We start from the raw sequence: 16,762 nt of genomic DNA, 5'->3' as shown, positions 1-16,762 counted from the left end.
TAAGGATATTCTACTAAGTAGTTAGGGAGTTAAGTAGCGAGCGAAAGGATAAAATTTATATCTAATAAGTATAGTTTCTAAACTAAACTATAATAGCTTGTATATATATATATACTTTTAATTAGTTAGTGCCCTTAGCTAATTGTCTTTAGATTTAGAGTTATATAAGTACCTTCCTATAACTAAAAAAATGCCGGCTACGCTACCGGCTATACTCTCGTATCTTATAAAGGGCTTGCTTCGAGTTACGTATATATTCTTATACTTCTTAGAAACCGATAAATTCTATAGTTCGAACCTACTACTCCTATAGTTACTTAGCAAACTAACCTTAACTAAACTAGATCTTTAGCTTAGTAAACTAAACCAAACCAACCCGAACTACTACGGAGTGTAATTCTACCTAGATAAGTAATGTCGTATACTAGTACGGCTTCGCGGTTATATAGAAGCTCGTATAGCAGGTCCTACTTAAGGTCCGAAAGCTCTATACTAGGTTTAATGCTTATAAGCCTCTCCTACGTTAGCCTTTACTCCCTCGGAATAGTAGAGAACTTTTTAGTACTATACCTCTAGTCGTATAGACTATCCCTAGGTATTAATATCGCTTCTCGGTTAAGGTACTTTTGTCGCTAGTTAGGATTTCCGCTAGGGCTAGATCTATCGGTAATATATATACTACCCTTTATAGGCTTAATCTTATAAGCTACCCTCTTATATAGGTTATATATACTAATTGCTCGTATTATCGGAGCCCTCTCTCTTTAACGCTAGGCCTAGAGATTAGCGTAATAAAATAGCGTATAAACTTTATTAGAAGTCTCCTTAAGTCGGTAAGTATATAGTTAGTAATCCTAATTTGTAATACCGGCAAAAACATTAGTTTCGTAATAGTAACCCGGAAATAGTATTAGACTCGTACTCTAATTAGTTAGTTCGGTTTCGGGTAGGTCGGAGGTAGTATTTACCTCCGTCGACGATATATACGATAGTATTATTATTAAGATTAGTATACTAGGTAGCCTTTATATTATTATACTCGCTATCGCCTCGAGTATTCTTCTTTTTAGTATAGAGTCTAGAAACTTGCCTTAGCGTACGATTCGACGCACTTCTAGATATAACCTATTTAAGCTATACTAATTTCTAGCGTAGATTGTTAGTCTTCTAACCGCGCCCTAACGTTTCCCGAAGCCCGCTTTAAGGTAGTAAGAATGTCTTCGTAGATTCTATAGCTAGTATAGCCGATATAACCTATAAAAACAATCTAGTTGCCCTTCTAGTTAGCGATCGTTTATACCTAGGGTCTATTATTATAGTTCCGCTAGACGCCTCGGACTATACGAGACTATAATCGACCTAGAATAATTAGTATATTTAGGTCCGTAGCAATCTAAAAAGCAAAGGCAAAGTATATACCGAATGTATCTACTATAACGTTATAGTAGGCACCTACTAATATAACTTTCCTATTTACTCCCTATAAACTAAGGGAGATATCTCTTTTTATTAGTAGCTAAAGCTATTTAGTAGTAAGCTTACTTATAATAAGCCACTCTAAACTATTATTAAGCATTGCTAGCTTTTTCTAACTATAGTTTCTAATAGTAATATTAATATAGATACTTAGAATAATAGTAAAGGAACAGGTAACTACTAAAAGGTCTATATTATTAGGGATAGAGTTCGGAGCGTTATTAGTTCTTACGGCCTTTAGTTTCCTCCTAGTTTTAAGTTCGGCCTCGTCTTTCCAAGCCTTAAAGGCTTAGTATACGTCGCTTCTATAGCGAGTAAGAAGGATATCTAGCTATCTCGTAGCGTTATCTATAATCGTTAGTATATATCTATTTCCCTCTAAGGTACTATACTTATACGGACCCTAGAAATCGATATATACCCTATCTAGGCAGTAATCTGCCTTTTCGTATTCTTCTCGACTTTGTCGTCTATCGGACTTCGTAGTAATATAAGTCTCGTAAGACTTATTTAACGTCGAAAGCTCCGGGACTCCTAGTAGTACTTTATATATATTACGTTGTTTTTCGTCTCCCGGATATCCTAGGCGTCGATACTAAAGTAGCGTAGTATCTTTATTCGTAGTAGTAGCTACTCTCGAAGTCCTAATAGATCCGGATTCCTTAAGAATATAGGATCTTCTAATATATACGCCTTTAGCTAGTTCTTTATCTCCTCTTTAAACTATAGCCCCTTCTTTAGTAAATAAAGTCGTAATACCTCGTTCCGAGAGTTAGCTTATCGAAAGCAGGTTATAGCCGATCTCGGGTACGTATATAACGTCTAGAATCGTAGTCGGAATTCCCTTAAACCGGACGAGGATTATACTAGATTCTACGACCTTTCTCGTTTTACTATTTGCTAGAGTAACTTTTCTAGTTTCTTCCTTATAGTCCGTAAAGTAGTTCTTCTTATTAGTTATATATCTAGTATATTCGGAGTCTAGGATCTAATCCCCTTTATTAGATAGTCGAGACGTAGAATCGATAGCCGTCTAAGCTACGATCTTAGATTCCTCCTTATTATTTTCTTAGATTTTTCCGTTCTTTAGGTTCTATTTATACTTCCTATAGTCCTGTTTAAAGTGCCCGACCTATTAGCAATAGTAACACGTCTTTCCTTTAGCTTTATTAGGCGTATTAGGCGTATTATCCTTCTTTCTATTACCGGCCTTATCTTTCGCCGAATCCTTAGTATATCGGGTTACTACTTTATCGTTTTTAGAAGTAGTAATACTATATTTAACGTCCCGTAGTCGTTAAACTAGTTCCTCGTAGGAAAGAGTAGACTAACTAGTCGCCTTTAAGGCGAATATAGTAGACGAATACTCTTTACCTAAGGACGAAATAAGGACTGCCTTCTTAGAGGCCTCTATACGAAATTTCGTTTTTATCCGCGGCCTTAATCTCGGATTAGATTTGCGTAAGAGCTAAAGCCGTAGTATCGATATCCTTAAGGGCCTTAAAAGAGTAGAAACGGAAGAGTAGTATTAAAACCCGTTCCTTAGTCGATACCTCGCTTACTTTCTTTATTTTTTTTCGATTACCTCCTTAGTCTTACGTAGTCCTAGGAGGTATATACGCTTATCACCGGCTGTAGACTTAATAAACGCAACCGCTTATACGTCTTTTTTTAGCTTCTCTTAGCTTAGCCGGATCTCGGCTTATAGATTCCGGTATACTATCCTAATATATCTAAAGGCCTTATCTAGATAAATAGTCTTAAATTAGATCGATCTAGATAGTATAGTTCTCGGTAGTAAGTTACGGAATTCCCTTTACTACGCTAATAGTCGTCTCGGTAGTAGATATGTTTGCCGTTTTATATCTCGACTCGTAGTAGTCGTATCGTAGTAATTCCTAGTTCGTTTAGTCTATATTAGTCGGTTCTTTTCGCCTAGAGGCTAGTAATTATAGCGGGGTAATAACCGTTATCTTATTATCGTTTAAAGTTAGTCGCTTTTCTCGATTTATAGAGTAATAGCGGATAAAGTTTAAGCTTACGTAATCAGACTACCTAATCGGATAATTCCTTAAACCTCTCGTTTCCTTACTTACGGTCCGGGCTTATGACTATTATAGATAAGCAGTAAACTAATAGAGTTGCTTGCTATTAAAATAAAGAATTTACTAGCTACTTATATACCCTAGCGCTAAGAATTACAAGCTATTACTAAGCCGTAAGTAAATAATCTTTTAACTTTCTTTTCCTTCTCTTACTTATAAATCTAACTAGTCTCGTATATTCTCGAGTATTCTAATAGGGTTTAAGAGGCCGTAGGGCTAAGTCCTATACTAGCTATTTTTCTTATTAAAATATATACTAATATATCGGTATATACTCTAGAAATAAGAAGAGGGTATATATATAGGCCTAATTACTACTAAAAATATGTAGATATATAAAATACCTATTATTTAAGCCTATAAGCAATAATAATAATAGAAATATTCTAATATATCTCCTAGTATAAAGGTCGACTTCTATCGCTAGGGGAATATTTATACTAGTTAGTAGGCTTTATCTTTAGTAGGATATAGCTATATCTAAGTCTATAGTATACGTTAAGCTCCTACTAAATTTTTATTAGCGTATTACGCTTATATTCGGGGTTAGTCAGGCGCTTTCGATTAACGTTCTACGTAAAAATCCGGAGTAAGTTAAAAGTTACTTTAATCTTTAATTAAATATTACTTCTATTAAAGTTTTTAGTCTTAGCGGATAACTTAGATTTTTGTTAGAGGGTATATAAAAAGGTATATTACCGGCTAAGTAAAGCTAGGGTCTTAGTGCCTTAGGTAGCGCTTAGCGTTAGCCTAACTTCCTAATCTTCCTCTCCCTCCTTTATAGACCTTATTAAATACTATATACTCTAGGCTATACTATCTACCTACTTACCTAATCCCTATTACAATTTTCGCGGGTAGTAGGCGCGGTATATTAGGGAACGAGTAAGTGAATGAATAATATTAGTCGCTAGCTATAGTTGACGAAGCGTAGAGAGGGAAGTTCTCTCGTAAACGCGGAAGTTAGGTATATCGAGTTGATGCCTAAGGCATCAATGCTAAGACCTAGTTGTAGAGGGCTGGCTTCTAGCCTGTCCGTAACACTACCCCCCTCCTACGTAGCGGTAGTAGCGACAGTAGCGATAGTAGTAACAGGGTAGGTAGGTAGGTTATTGTCTCCGTTGCCTCCTAGTCGCGGCTTGTAAGGATAGCGCGCGTAGAAGTTAGCGACTGCTTTAGTTGCGTGCGCGACGTTATCTACTATTGTCTAAGAAGCTTCGCTCTTATCGTACCCGAGCTATAACACCTTGTATTTAAACACGCTATTATAACTACGGTTGTTCCCTTTCTTCTTCTTCCTTCTACTAAACTACCGAGAATCTATAATGCCTTCAACCTTATATTCTATCTCTCTATCGATCTCGACGGGTAGCGGAGCTGCGTTATCCTATCCTAGTAGCGGCGACGAGTTAGGCATTAGAGTTAGTAAGGATACGTAGAAGACGTTATAAATCTTTATTGAAGCGGGCAATTTAAGCTTGTAAGCGTACGGTAAAACTACCTTAGTAATGCGGAAAGGACCTGCTTTGCGTTGTTCGAGCTTCGGGTTACGCTCTATCTTAATACTACGAAGGGATAGAAAGACTTCGTTACCGACAACGTACGTAGGGTGTGGCCGGCGGTCCTTGTTAGCAGTGCGCTCTATCTCGGCTTAAGCCTATCGTAGGCAACGCATAGCTTGTTGTTCTAAGTTATAGATACGCTTAACAAAGTCGACTGCTTCTAGCTCGGTATTAGAGTTACTATCGAGCTCGATGCCTATTCGCGGATTGAACCCGTAGCAAGCGTAGAAAGGAGACATGCCGATAGTGTTAGAGCGTTAGTTGTTGCCTGCAAATTCAGCTATTAGAAGCTACCGAGTCTAGTCGTCACTAGAATAGTTTACGTAAGCACGGAGATAGGCCTCAGTTGTACTATTAAACCGCTCCGTTTAGCCGTTAGTCTACGGGTACCGAGCGGTTAATATTTGGAGCTTAGTATCCGTTAACTAGCAGAGCGCTCGCTAGAATTAGGATATAAATTGAGGTCCGCGGTCGGAAGTTATGCTTTGTAGATAGCTATAGTGCTTCTAGACCCGATCGAGGAAGACCTCCGCTATGTCCTATGCTGTCGTGTGCTTCTCAGTTATCGCGATTAAGTAGCGCATCTTCGTAAGACGGTCTACTACTACGAGGATCGCGTCGTGTTTAGAGGCCGACGGAGGTAGGCCGGTAATAAGGTCAAGAGTAATGTACTACTATCGATAAGTAGGTACAGGCAGCGGCCGTAGAAGGCCTTGCTTTCGCTAACGATTACTATGTATGCGTTTATATACGTAGCAATGTAAGATGTACTAGGCAATATTACGACGAAGCTCTAGCTAGTAGTAATAACGACTAATTAGCTCGTAGGTGTATTCCCTTCTAGGATAACTAGCGATCGGATAGGTATAGCAGGCTTCGATGATACGTATCCGTAGTTAATAAGTGTCCGGAATGAATAGGTTCTCGCGATAGTAGAGCAGGTCGGAGATTAGCTTACATTCTAATAGTAACATCTAATACAGCGCACTATTAGATTTCAATAGAGCTTGGCGTTTAGCAAGGCATTCTTTTATACGCTATACTTGTTTGTCGCTCCGGCTCGCAGTTACGATATCGTCGAAGAGGGCCTTGCTATTAAAGGTTATAGCGGACAGGCGAAGAGTAGGGTCGAAGTTCTTAGGTTTCAAGACGACTCGTTGTTAAGCTCGTATGCGGGCGTCCGTAGTATCACTAGGTATAGGTAGGTCCGCTAACCTACGAGTGAGGCTGTCTAGCTTAATACCTAACTTGCCGGCTCGGTAGGTAATTTAGAAACGGAACCGGCTTAAGAACTCACTCTAACGAGCTTAGCGGCAGCTGAGTTGTTTAGTCGTTATATAATACTCTAAGTTCTTATAGTTAGTAAGGACTTTAACCGTTTCTAGGTAGCCTTCGAGCTTACTACGCTACTGTTCGAATGCCTTTACTATTGCTAGCAATTCCTTGTCGTAGATCTCGTAGTTATATTCGGCGGGCGACATCTTGCTCGAGAAGTAAGCTACAGGCTTCTAATCGCTATCTTCGATACCTAAGAGCTTATTAGCGTACTATTGCGACATAATACCCGCGGTAACGTAGTCGGAAGCATCGGTCTCGATTATAATAGGAAGCGAGGGATCGTAGTATACAAGGATCGGTTGTACTACGAAAGCTGTCTTTAGGGCGTCGAAGGCTCTTTAGTAACTGTCTAACTATTGGAAGCGATATTTGCCGTCTTCCTTCTTAGTAAGCTCCGTTAGTAGTCGGGCTAACCGTAAGAACTTGTCGATAAAGCGTCGATAGAAGTTAGCAAACCCGAGGAATGCCTAGACGTCTTTAACATTACGAGGGATAGGCTAATTGCGTACGGCATTAACCTTCTCGGGGTCTATTTTAATACCTTAGGTTATTACAATTAGTCCTAGGTACTTCACCTCTTAGACTTTAAACTCGCTCTTCGAGATGTTATAGTGTAATCCTGCCTTACCGAGGGCAGTAAGTACACGATCTACGTAAACCCTATATTCTTCTAAAGAGTCTAAATAGATGAGGACGTTATCGAGGTAAGCCGTACAGAAGACATCGAGATATAGAGCTAGTGTGTTATTAATATAATGTTAAAACGACGAGGGTACGTTAGCTAATCCGAACGGCATCACTAAGTACTCGTAGAGGCCGTAACGGGTCTTAAAGGCCGTCTTCTATTTATCGCCTTATGCGATATAGAGACGGTTAAAAGCCGAGATAATATCGAGTTTCGTATAATATTTAGCCTTACTAAGACGAGACAGTGTCTCTTGTATTAGCGGTATAGGATAGGTGTTCTTAATAGTAATCTCGTTTAGCCGTCGATAATCTACGCAGAAGCGGAGTCTACTACCTAGCTTCTTAACGAATAGCATAGGGGATGAAGCGGGTAAACTCGACGCTCTAATAAAGCCCTTCTTAAGGTTGTCTTTTAAGTAGTCGCGTAGCACTTCCAATTCCTTATAAGATATAGAATACAAAGGTCCGTATCTCGGCTCAGCCGTCGTATCTATGCGGTAGTTATAAGCGCGATACGGTAGCAATATAGACGCGTCTTGTTTAGAGAACGTTAGGAGGTAACGGTGCAGATACTCGGGGAGCTTCGTAGCTAGGTCGATATTCTTCTTTATAGCAATAGCTTGTTCGACATTACGAAGTAATGCTGCGAAGATTTAATAACCCTTCTTAGTAGATAGGAGGTCGAACGGTGCGGCTCTAATAGTACAGATGCCGAGAGCTCGCGCTTTACGCATAGTAGCGATTGCTAATAGTTTGGTCGGTATACGAGGCGTCGGTAACGGCTCTACGGGCAATGTCTTATATAATGGCTCGTTGTTAGAGTTAGAGAGTAGTGCCTCTAACAGATCGGCCTACGAGTAGGACTTACTAAAGGCGGGAACAGGCGGCGTCGATCTGCCTAGCCTAGCGGGTCTGTTTCTTGTATCGCGGTGTTCTCGGTAGTCTATTATCTCTAGCTCTAACTTTGAGAGCGTTAGCGGGCTAGTCGGCGGCAGTATAGTAGTTTCGACAATAGGGTTATCGCTCGGAGTGATACTAGTAACTCTAACCATTGTATAATGTTTATTATAGTGTTCTTTATAGTATTTAGAGTCGAAGAGCACGGTATCGTTGTGCTAGCGTATACGAGGGTTGTGTTGCTTTAACTAGGGTTTACCGAGTATAATAGGATAGTAACCGAGCTTAGTAAGGAAGAAGTATATATGCTCCTTATATCCGAGTACGTCAAGTGTAGCTTTAGCTACGTAAGTAACGTTAGGAGCGGAGGTGCCGTTAAAGGCTTCAAGCTTGCGAGGAGCTAGTAATTCGAAGATAGGCAAGTTATAGGTGTGCGCGTAATTAGTGTCTATAAAAGCGTGTCTAGTGTAACCACAGTCAACTATACTGTGAGATTCATATGTTACGGAGTCTGTCTGTAGTGTATATAGTAATACTAAATGTTCCTTATCTAAGCGTATAAAGGGCTCCGCCCTAAGGGCTAACGAGCTAATGTAAAGTGTATCCTTATTGTTACGAGCGTGGCCGTGTCTTTCGTTATGATACTGTACCGGGTATCTATGCTAATGCTGTAATGCTAAACGCTAGACTAAAAGGGTATAAACTGGTTGCTAGACTAGGGGCTATAGACTATCGGTAGAAGGTCTCTAAGAGCGACTTAACTTAGAGACTAAGAGTTTTCCTGTTGCCGGGAGTTGTTAGAAGAGTCGTTAGGTACCGGAGCCGTGTCTAGGTTGCCGGCGGCTATAGCGGAGATATTGGCGCTACGGTTGGTACGGCCTTCTCGAGTGTTAGGGCAATAGCTCTTCTAGTGTCCGCCTTTGCCGTAGTATCCGTAGAGGTTTAAGCGACGGCGCTTATTACGCTATTCTTATATAAGCGGTACGCGCTTTCTATTGCTATTAATAGCTGAGAGGTCTATAGCATTACCTCTATTCGTAGTCGTTAGCGGAGCGCTACTAGCGCCTAGAGTAGCTTAAGCTAGAGTGTTCGAAGGGCGTCGCTAAGGGTTAGTGTTCGACTAAGCCTAAGGAGCGGAGGCAGGACGTAAAGAGCTAGCGGCGTTAGCTTTGTTACCGCTACTATTACCGCCGGAAGGAGCGCTAGAGCTAAAGGCGCTGTGAGTTGTGCTAGAGGTCTTAACTTCAGCCTTACGCTTGCAGATCGAGTAGTTAAGTGCTTCTAAGCGCTTATAAACATCTTTAAAGTTAAGTAGGTCGGCATCCCACTAGCGAGCCTACTCGTTACGCAATTCCTCGCTTAGGCCCGCACGGAACTGCTCCTTATAAGTAAGACTATTATAACCTACAATAGCGTTGAGTGTATTAAACTCGGCTCGGTAGTAAGCGAAGTCCTTGCCGCCCTGCTTTAAGCTCCTTATTTTTGCTAAGGCAGTGCCTTCTTCGTTAGTGTTACTAAATGCTTCTATAAGAACCTTCTCGAAGGCCGTAATAGTATCGAGCGTAAACGTGATGCGCGGCTAGTCGTTTGTCCGGTTAATCTTAACGTACGGAATAAGGACAATACGGGCTTTAGGTCCGAGACGGCTATACATATAAGAGAGCTTAGAATACAGGGTCGGAAAGCGGTTAGCGTTGGCGGTAAGCTTAAGAAACACGGCGATCGACTACGTCTTCAATGCGGACTTGCTATTACTATCGTACGGGTCGGGGTCTAGCATCTTCTTAGACTTGTCGGGCTTCTACTGCGAGCCGAGACCCTTACTCTTGTCCCCGGTTAGGATTATGTTGTTTAAGCGGTCTACCTCGTCCTAAGCCTGCCGCTATTGTTGCTAGAGATATGCAGTGCGGTTATTCGCGACCTTTACGTCGTTCTTAGCCTACGTCTAAGCTTAGTTGATTTCTACTACGGAGGCGGCTTCTATAGTAAGGGCTCTTGTCTCTGCATCGTTACGCTCTTTCTCTGCCGATAGGCGTTCGTTCTCGAGCTAAAGCAACTGTGCTTTATATGTTTAGAGGTATCGATAGAGCTGTCGGTACGTAAGCTCGCTATTAAACGACTGAAATAGCTAAGCGAGTAGTTCGGCGGTCGGTAGAATAGTCTAAATATTGACATTGCTAGTACGACGTTCTTATAGAGATAGCGGAGCCTACTACGGATCACTAATCGTGTATTACTAACCCTGCTGCTAAGCACCGGAGAATTCGCCTAGTAGCTTCGGGGTACCGCGAGGCGAGACGTCGTTATCTATAGCGACGTATACAATATACTAGTAGACTTCTTAATAGGCTCGGTAGATCCTTAATTACTACGAGCTCTACTTAATAGAGTTTGGCGCGTGCGGCGTATAGATCCTGCGTGCCACGGCGCCTATCGTAATAGGTAGGTCTTCGTTTCGTGCTTCTAAGCGGCGAGATCTCGGTATGCCTCCGGTGCGAGAACCTAAGGGCTTTAGTAGTATTAGTAGACGCTTCGTACTATTAGGGAACGAGTAAGTGAATGAATAATATTAGTCGCTAGCTATAGTTAACGAAGCGTAGAGAGGGAAGTTCTCTCGTAAACGCGGAAGTTAGGTATATCGAGTTGATACCTAAGGCATCAATGCCAAGACCTGGTTGTAGAGGGCTAGCTTCCAGCCTGTCTGTAACACGGTATATTAAGCTCTTACTAAATTTCCTAAAGTACTACGTATTATTTCGGTCTTAGCGAATAACTTAGATTTTCGTAGGTAGTAGGCGTAGTACGTTAAGCTCTTACTAGATTTTTATGAATATACTACGCTTATATCCGGGGATCGTTAAGCGCTTTCGATTAACGTTCTATACTAAAATCCGGAAGAAGTTAAATAACCCTTTAATCTTTAATTTAATATTACTTCTACTAAAATTATTACGTAACTCTTTCGGTCTTAGTAGATTATTTAATTTTTTATACGCAGTTACCGTAGTATCTAGATTAGTAGCTACGCTATTAATTAATATAAGTATTTTAAGGAAGTAACGCGTACGTAGATACTAGGTATAAGACTTAATAGGTTCGATAAGGAGCTAACTCGATCTACGTAAATCCGAATAATTCTATATAGTACGCTAAGCGCTAGGGGGTAGATTAGATCGTATAGGCCGAATGCCTAAGGCTAGTATCTTCTACCTAGGGCGTAGCCCTTTATATAAGTATACTCTCTTAGGTTATATATCGTAGCAATGTTAGACCTATATATAGTATTATTACCCGAGCGAAGCCGGATATTTCTAAGGCGTAGTTAGAGTATTTAAGGAGCTTACGACGAGGATACGGAAACGGAGGTTAGAGTTAGGGGTTTTTTAGATCTAGAGGGTAGTTTATAACTAAATCGCTAAACGAGGTAACTGTTTGTTTTACTAGTAACTAGTTTAGTATCGCGAAAAAGGCATAAGAGTCGCTTTACTATAGCCGCGAGCGTAGCTTATAGCTTATATATATATATCTAAATTATATATAGGATTTAGCCTTTTAACCTAACTCTAAGCTAATACGACCTTAGTAAAAGGTAATAGGGCGCTTAGGAATAGCTACTAGAAGCCTCTTATATATTAAGTAGGTAATATTACCTATCTTCGGTATTCGCTAAAGAACCTTCTAGCTCTCGGTTTCTAGGTTCCTAGAAAAACTAGACACTTTCGAGTACTATCTAAAACTACGGCGAATACTATAGACTTTTAATACTAGAATACCGAGAAGCTCTATAGTACCTACTACTAATAGTTGTACGTAGCAATATAGATTTAAGTAAATAGCAAGACAAATAATAGGAATACTATAAAGACTAGACCCCGTAGTAGTTCGGGTTAGTTTAGTTTAGTTTACTAAGCCGAAATTCTAGTTTAGTTTAGTTTAGTTTGCTATAAAACCGGTATACGAACCGGTTTGCCGGCTACGTGCCGGCTATAGACAAAAACCCGACCTAAAACACGCTAGAACACGTCTAAACAGCCTAGAATATAGATACAATCGTATAGTATATGCAATATAGGGCCCTATCGTCTTCTAGACTCGATCCGAGGTCGTCCTAGTTTAGTCAGATTTTCTCGGAAACTAGTTTAGACTAGCGGGGTAGTAAACTAAACCGGTACTAAACTATAGGGGTACCGCTAAGAAACCAAACTATATACGTTTCATAGTTCGTAAACCGAACTACTACGGGGTCTAATAAAGACTTACCGAAAGTAGTACTAGTATATTACTTTTCCTATATAAAAGGGATAGGAAACTTAAGAATTCTACTATTCTAATTTAGACTACTACTAAGGTTAAGAGTGTAAATAGCGTCGCGATCTATACTCTTTCTATTTCTATATTTATTTAGACTTATCTCCTTACCTCTATAGACGTCGTACTATAGAAAGAGGGAGTCGCTATATAGTTCTACTATACTAACTAGTAGCGTTAGGGGATCGCAAATCGATATAGTAATAGCTAGTAAGGAGACTTATAGGGCTATTATTAATATTTAACCTAGGATAGTAGATTATTAGTCCCGATATACTACGGTGCTATTTATTATATAACTTTAGCGTAGCTTTAGAGTTAGATTGACTTTAATCGTACGTAGTAGCTAATTCGTATAACTAATAAGGTTAGTGTAATTAAAGTAAAAGTACCGTAGATTTAGGGAGTTAGCTACCGATCTCTTTACCTTACGCTATATCCGCTACTTAAACCGTATCTACGAGATAAATAATAGTACGTCTAGCTATTAAGAGGAGGTAAGAATTCCTTTCGTAAGAGAATATATACGCTATTTAGAAAGGTATAATAGATTAATAGTAAGCGTTTACGCTTGTGTCTACCTCGAAGTTTTATTTCAAGCGGCAAATTCTATTCTATAAATATAAGTAACGATATATCCTAGCCGCCGTTAATAAGGAATATCTACTAATAAGAGTTTCTCTACTACTAATATCGTTAACGATAGTATTCCTAGAAACCTAGTTTTCTCTTACTAGGATTCTAGATAGTAGGAGAGTAAGGCATTAGGGTTAGCTATCGTAGTATATAGATAATAAAGAAAAGTAAAAACCGAGCGCTATGTTTTATACTATCGTTAAAGCTTAGTCGAGATATCTTAAATATAATTCCGTAGGATTCGTATATACCTAGCTAGATATTATTATATCTTAAAAAGCGTTCGTAGCCGTACTAAACTAATATACTCGTAGGCCACACTATACCTAGCTACGTAGTATAGAGCAAGATACGGCCGATTAGTAAAGTATTACTCGATTGTAACTTATATCGACCTAATATAGCGTTCTTAATAATATTAAGTAAGGACTATCTAGCGTCCTATTAATAATTAATAAGTATAGTATAGATCTAGGGCTTATATAGCTAGGTCGACAAGAAGTAGCAATTAAGAAGCTACTTATTTATAACCTTCTTTATATAGTTATATTTCTTCGTATAGGTATATAGTTACCTACGTACCCTACTACGCTTCTACGGTAGTAGTCTAATAACGGTTACAAGCCTTCGTTAAAATTATAGGTAAGTACTTTTCTAAGAGCTCTTATCTTAAACCTAGCGTAACGCTTTATAGACGTCGTAACCTACCGACTAGTAGTAAGCGACTACTTAGTTTGTTACTTACTTATAACCGGTAGCCGGAGGGTTAAGCTCTCCTTTAGAGAAAGCCTATACTTCTATATAATACTATATAGTAAGAGTTAGTATACCTACTAGAGACGCTATCTAGAGACATTATCTAAGCCTAGCGTTTTCTTATTCTAGTTAATAGTAGTAGTTTAATTAACTAGATACTAAGAAGCGGTCTTTAATAAAGTTCCTAACGTCCTAAGCTCTACCCGATTAGGATTTCGTCCGAATTAGTCTAACGACTAGTTTGTATTATTTAGCCCTAGCTAATATATCGTTAAGCATAGTAGAGAATCCTATTTGTCCGATATCTCGTTTTTTAAAACTAGTATTTGCGTATAACGGACGTTAAGCTTTATTAACTAGGGTCTAATTTTTCTTTATAATATTCTTAGCCTAAATTACATCTATAATCGACTAAATTATAGGCTATAGACTAAAAATACTCGTTTCCGGGATCTGCTTATTAGGTTCGAAGTATAACGCCGTTATATAACATTTTAGAATAGAGTAATTTTAGTATCTATACCCGTATAGCCTCGCTAAATATATAAAATCTAAAAAGAAGACCTATCTATATCTTAAGTATATTATACTTAGTAGCGGCGAGACTAATAGAGTATATTAATCCTTAGCTCTACTCCTCTAATCGTCTTTTACTAGGCCCCGGCGGTTTAGCTATAGATATATTCGGCTCTATCCTCTTACTTAATAAATAAATATCTTTTATAGATTTATAGGTACCGGCCGTAAGTATATAGAGATATATAGCTTCGTTTCTCGATATAGCCGTTACCCGAAACTTACCTAAGACTATTATATAAATGTATCTAGATGCCCGTATAATAGCTTCTACTTCGTTATATCTAGTACTATTAGGAATAGTACTACTCTAAGAAGACTACTATAGCGGAGATAAACGTATATACTACTATAATAAGCTAGCTACCGCCTACGTAGCTATATTCTCCTAATATAAGTAAGCTTTAATATAGCGAGCTTATTTGTCTTCTAGTACTAGTCTTGCTTAAGATCTAGTATTAGTACGAGATTACGTTCCCTAATACGTATAGGTACCTTTAGGAATATATTTAGGTACGACTCTATACTATAACTAGTATCGAGCGTATTTAGCAGTAAATAGATCTATATACTTGCTCTCGGTCGTAAGCCTAGCTACGTTCGTAGCTATACTCGAGGACTTAACTATATTCTTGCTTGTAAATATAGGCTACACCTAGATCGTAGGAAGGGTTGGCGCTTGGTTGTCACTGAAATCGTGACAACGGACGAACTCAATGCAGTCCGCATTCTCGTATATGAGAGGGTTTTCAGGCTGCCTGCGTGAGACAGAAGGCTATATGCGAGGGCCCTTCTTCCTAGGAAGGCTTGGGGCTTGGTTGTCACGATCGCGCTCGGTTGTCACGATCTGGGTGACAACCTAGGAAGGCATAGACATGCCTCTTTGGGTGCCTGTAAGTGCAACGGTCGCAGTTGATGGTGTCCTCTCTTGACCTCAAGATACTGCTCACCTTCACTGACAAGGAAATAGACTTTCTGCAGATCACGCAGCTCTCTATGCACAGCTACCCCGATGTGACCATCGAGTATATACTGCTGCAGGAGCAGCTCACGAGATCGCTCTCGCCGCAGAATTTAGTCTTGAACTTGCACATTGCGAGGCTGTATTACATCTTCAAGAAAGTGTATCTTTCACACCCGCCTGCGTCTGGCCTGCACCCAACAGCATGTACATTTGCGCCTAAGAAGGATGTAGAGGCACACGTATATGCAATCCCAACGTCAACCTGGTCAGTTCGAATTTGCATACAGTTTTGCTAGCTGAGAATGTGCAGAGATAGACAGCGACTCGTCGTCCGACCTAGCTAGAAGTCACATTGGCGTTACAGGTTCCCGCGTTGCAAGGAAAAGGGCAGCTATGTTAAGACCTCAAGAACTTATATTGAACTCGGGAGCTCCAACGCCCTCTGTCAAGACATCTACTAAGTACAAATGGAAAATTTGGTCACTGGGATGCACGAGGCTCTGAGTAACGAAACACATCCACAGGTGGAGCCAATAATAATGAAAGTTCGAGGATGAAGCAGATGAACGTACTCTTGTCCTTCTGAGACAAAGCGGCCGACCTTTCCAAGATGGAAAGTCATTCGTGGTTCTTCAGGTACCGCAGACGAGGAAACGTAGTTACATTGTGGCGGAAGACCCAGATGACGAAGGTACCTTGCCACAGTCCACACAAGTCTATAGAAGCTGCAACTCTTCTCCAGCGATCGTATCATACGTTCTCTATGCCAAAGCAGGCAAGACGAGGCTCAAGATATGCAACGGATTCTATGGCTGTGGTGTAGTATCGAGCATCGAACATCCAGCACCAAAGAGTCCTAGCACTTTGTCGATGGGAGGGCCGACGAGGGCTGTGCCAGAGACGATACTATGCTAACGATCGTGCTAGGGGGAAAGAACAACAAGGCAAAGCAAGCGCTGTAGAGGTGCAAGAAGTCAGAGGGACTTTCTAGTGATTAGGAAGAGTGCCACAATTCGTGCCTCGTCCGTCGCGAAGTTGGCACTGCTTGGTTGGGGTGTGATTTCAGACGGAATAGAAGGCCCTCGTGTCGTTGATCATGAGCCTGGCCTTTTCTTCCCCTTCTCTCCCCCCTCCTAGGATATGTGAATCTCCGAGGGAGAAGTACGTCTTGGGACGAAGTGCATTTACCGCGGCAATCGGAACTCATGTCATGGGCCAAGTGAGATCAAAGCTTGACGAAGCGATTCATAGTGGAGGAGGGAGTACAGTAGCAGCCGCAACAGCTCCAGGGACTGCAAGACGAGTGATAAGGACTGCCTTGGAGGGGCTGGTTTCAGTAGAAGGTGACATCGTGCGCTAAAGGCGGGCAGCAAGACATGAAAGCCATACCACTCCCACGAAATGACGTGAGCTGGATAAGCCAGCCATTCTACAAAGTCACTGCATGATACCATGTT

General features: G+C 40.3%; 1 protein-coding gene across 1 annotated transcript; it reads left to right on the top strand.

Moving 5' to 3' along the window:
- Positions 1 to 5,677: 5,677 nt before the first annotated feature.
- Positions 5,678 to 16,753, top strand: MYCFIDRAFT_179695 (uncharacterized protein; the record flags this gene model as incomplete). The annotated part of the gene is made up of 14 exons (XM_007933724.1): positions 5,678 to 5,692; positions 15,012 to 15,103; positions 15,143 to 15,192; positions 15,240 to 15,591; positions 15,622 to 15,634; positions 15,670 to 15,677; positions 15,707 to 15,749; positions 15,803 to 15,829; positions 15,858 to 16,119; positions 16,150 to 16,196; positions 16,260 to 16,359; positions 16,407 to 16,524; positions 16,557 to 16,648; positions 16,689 to 16,753. The coding sequence occupies 14 exons, from the start codon at positions 5,678 to 5,680 to the stop codon at positions 16,751 to 16,753; spliced, it is 1,284 nt and encodes a 427-aa protein (XP_007931915.1).
- Positions 16,754 to 16,762: the final 9 nt, after the last annotated feature.

The sequence above is a fragment of the Pseudocercospora fijiensis genome (assembly GCF_000340215.1).
Source record: "Pseudocercospora fijiensis CIRAD86 unplaced genomic scaffold MYCFIscaffold_11, whole genome shotgun sequence".
NCBI lineage: Eukaryota > Fungi > Ascomycota > Dothideomycetes > Mycosphaerellales > Mycosphaerellaceae > Pseudocercospora > Pseudocercospora fijiensis.
This window is presented reverse-complemented; position numbering and strand designations above follow the sequence as displayed.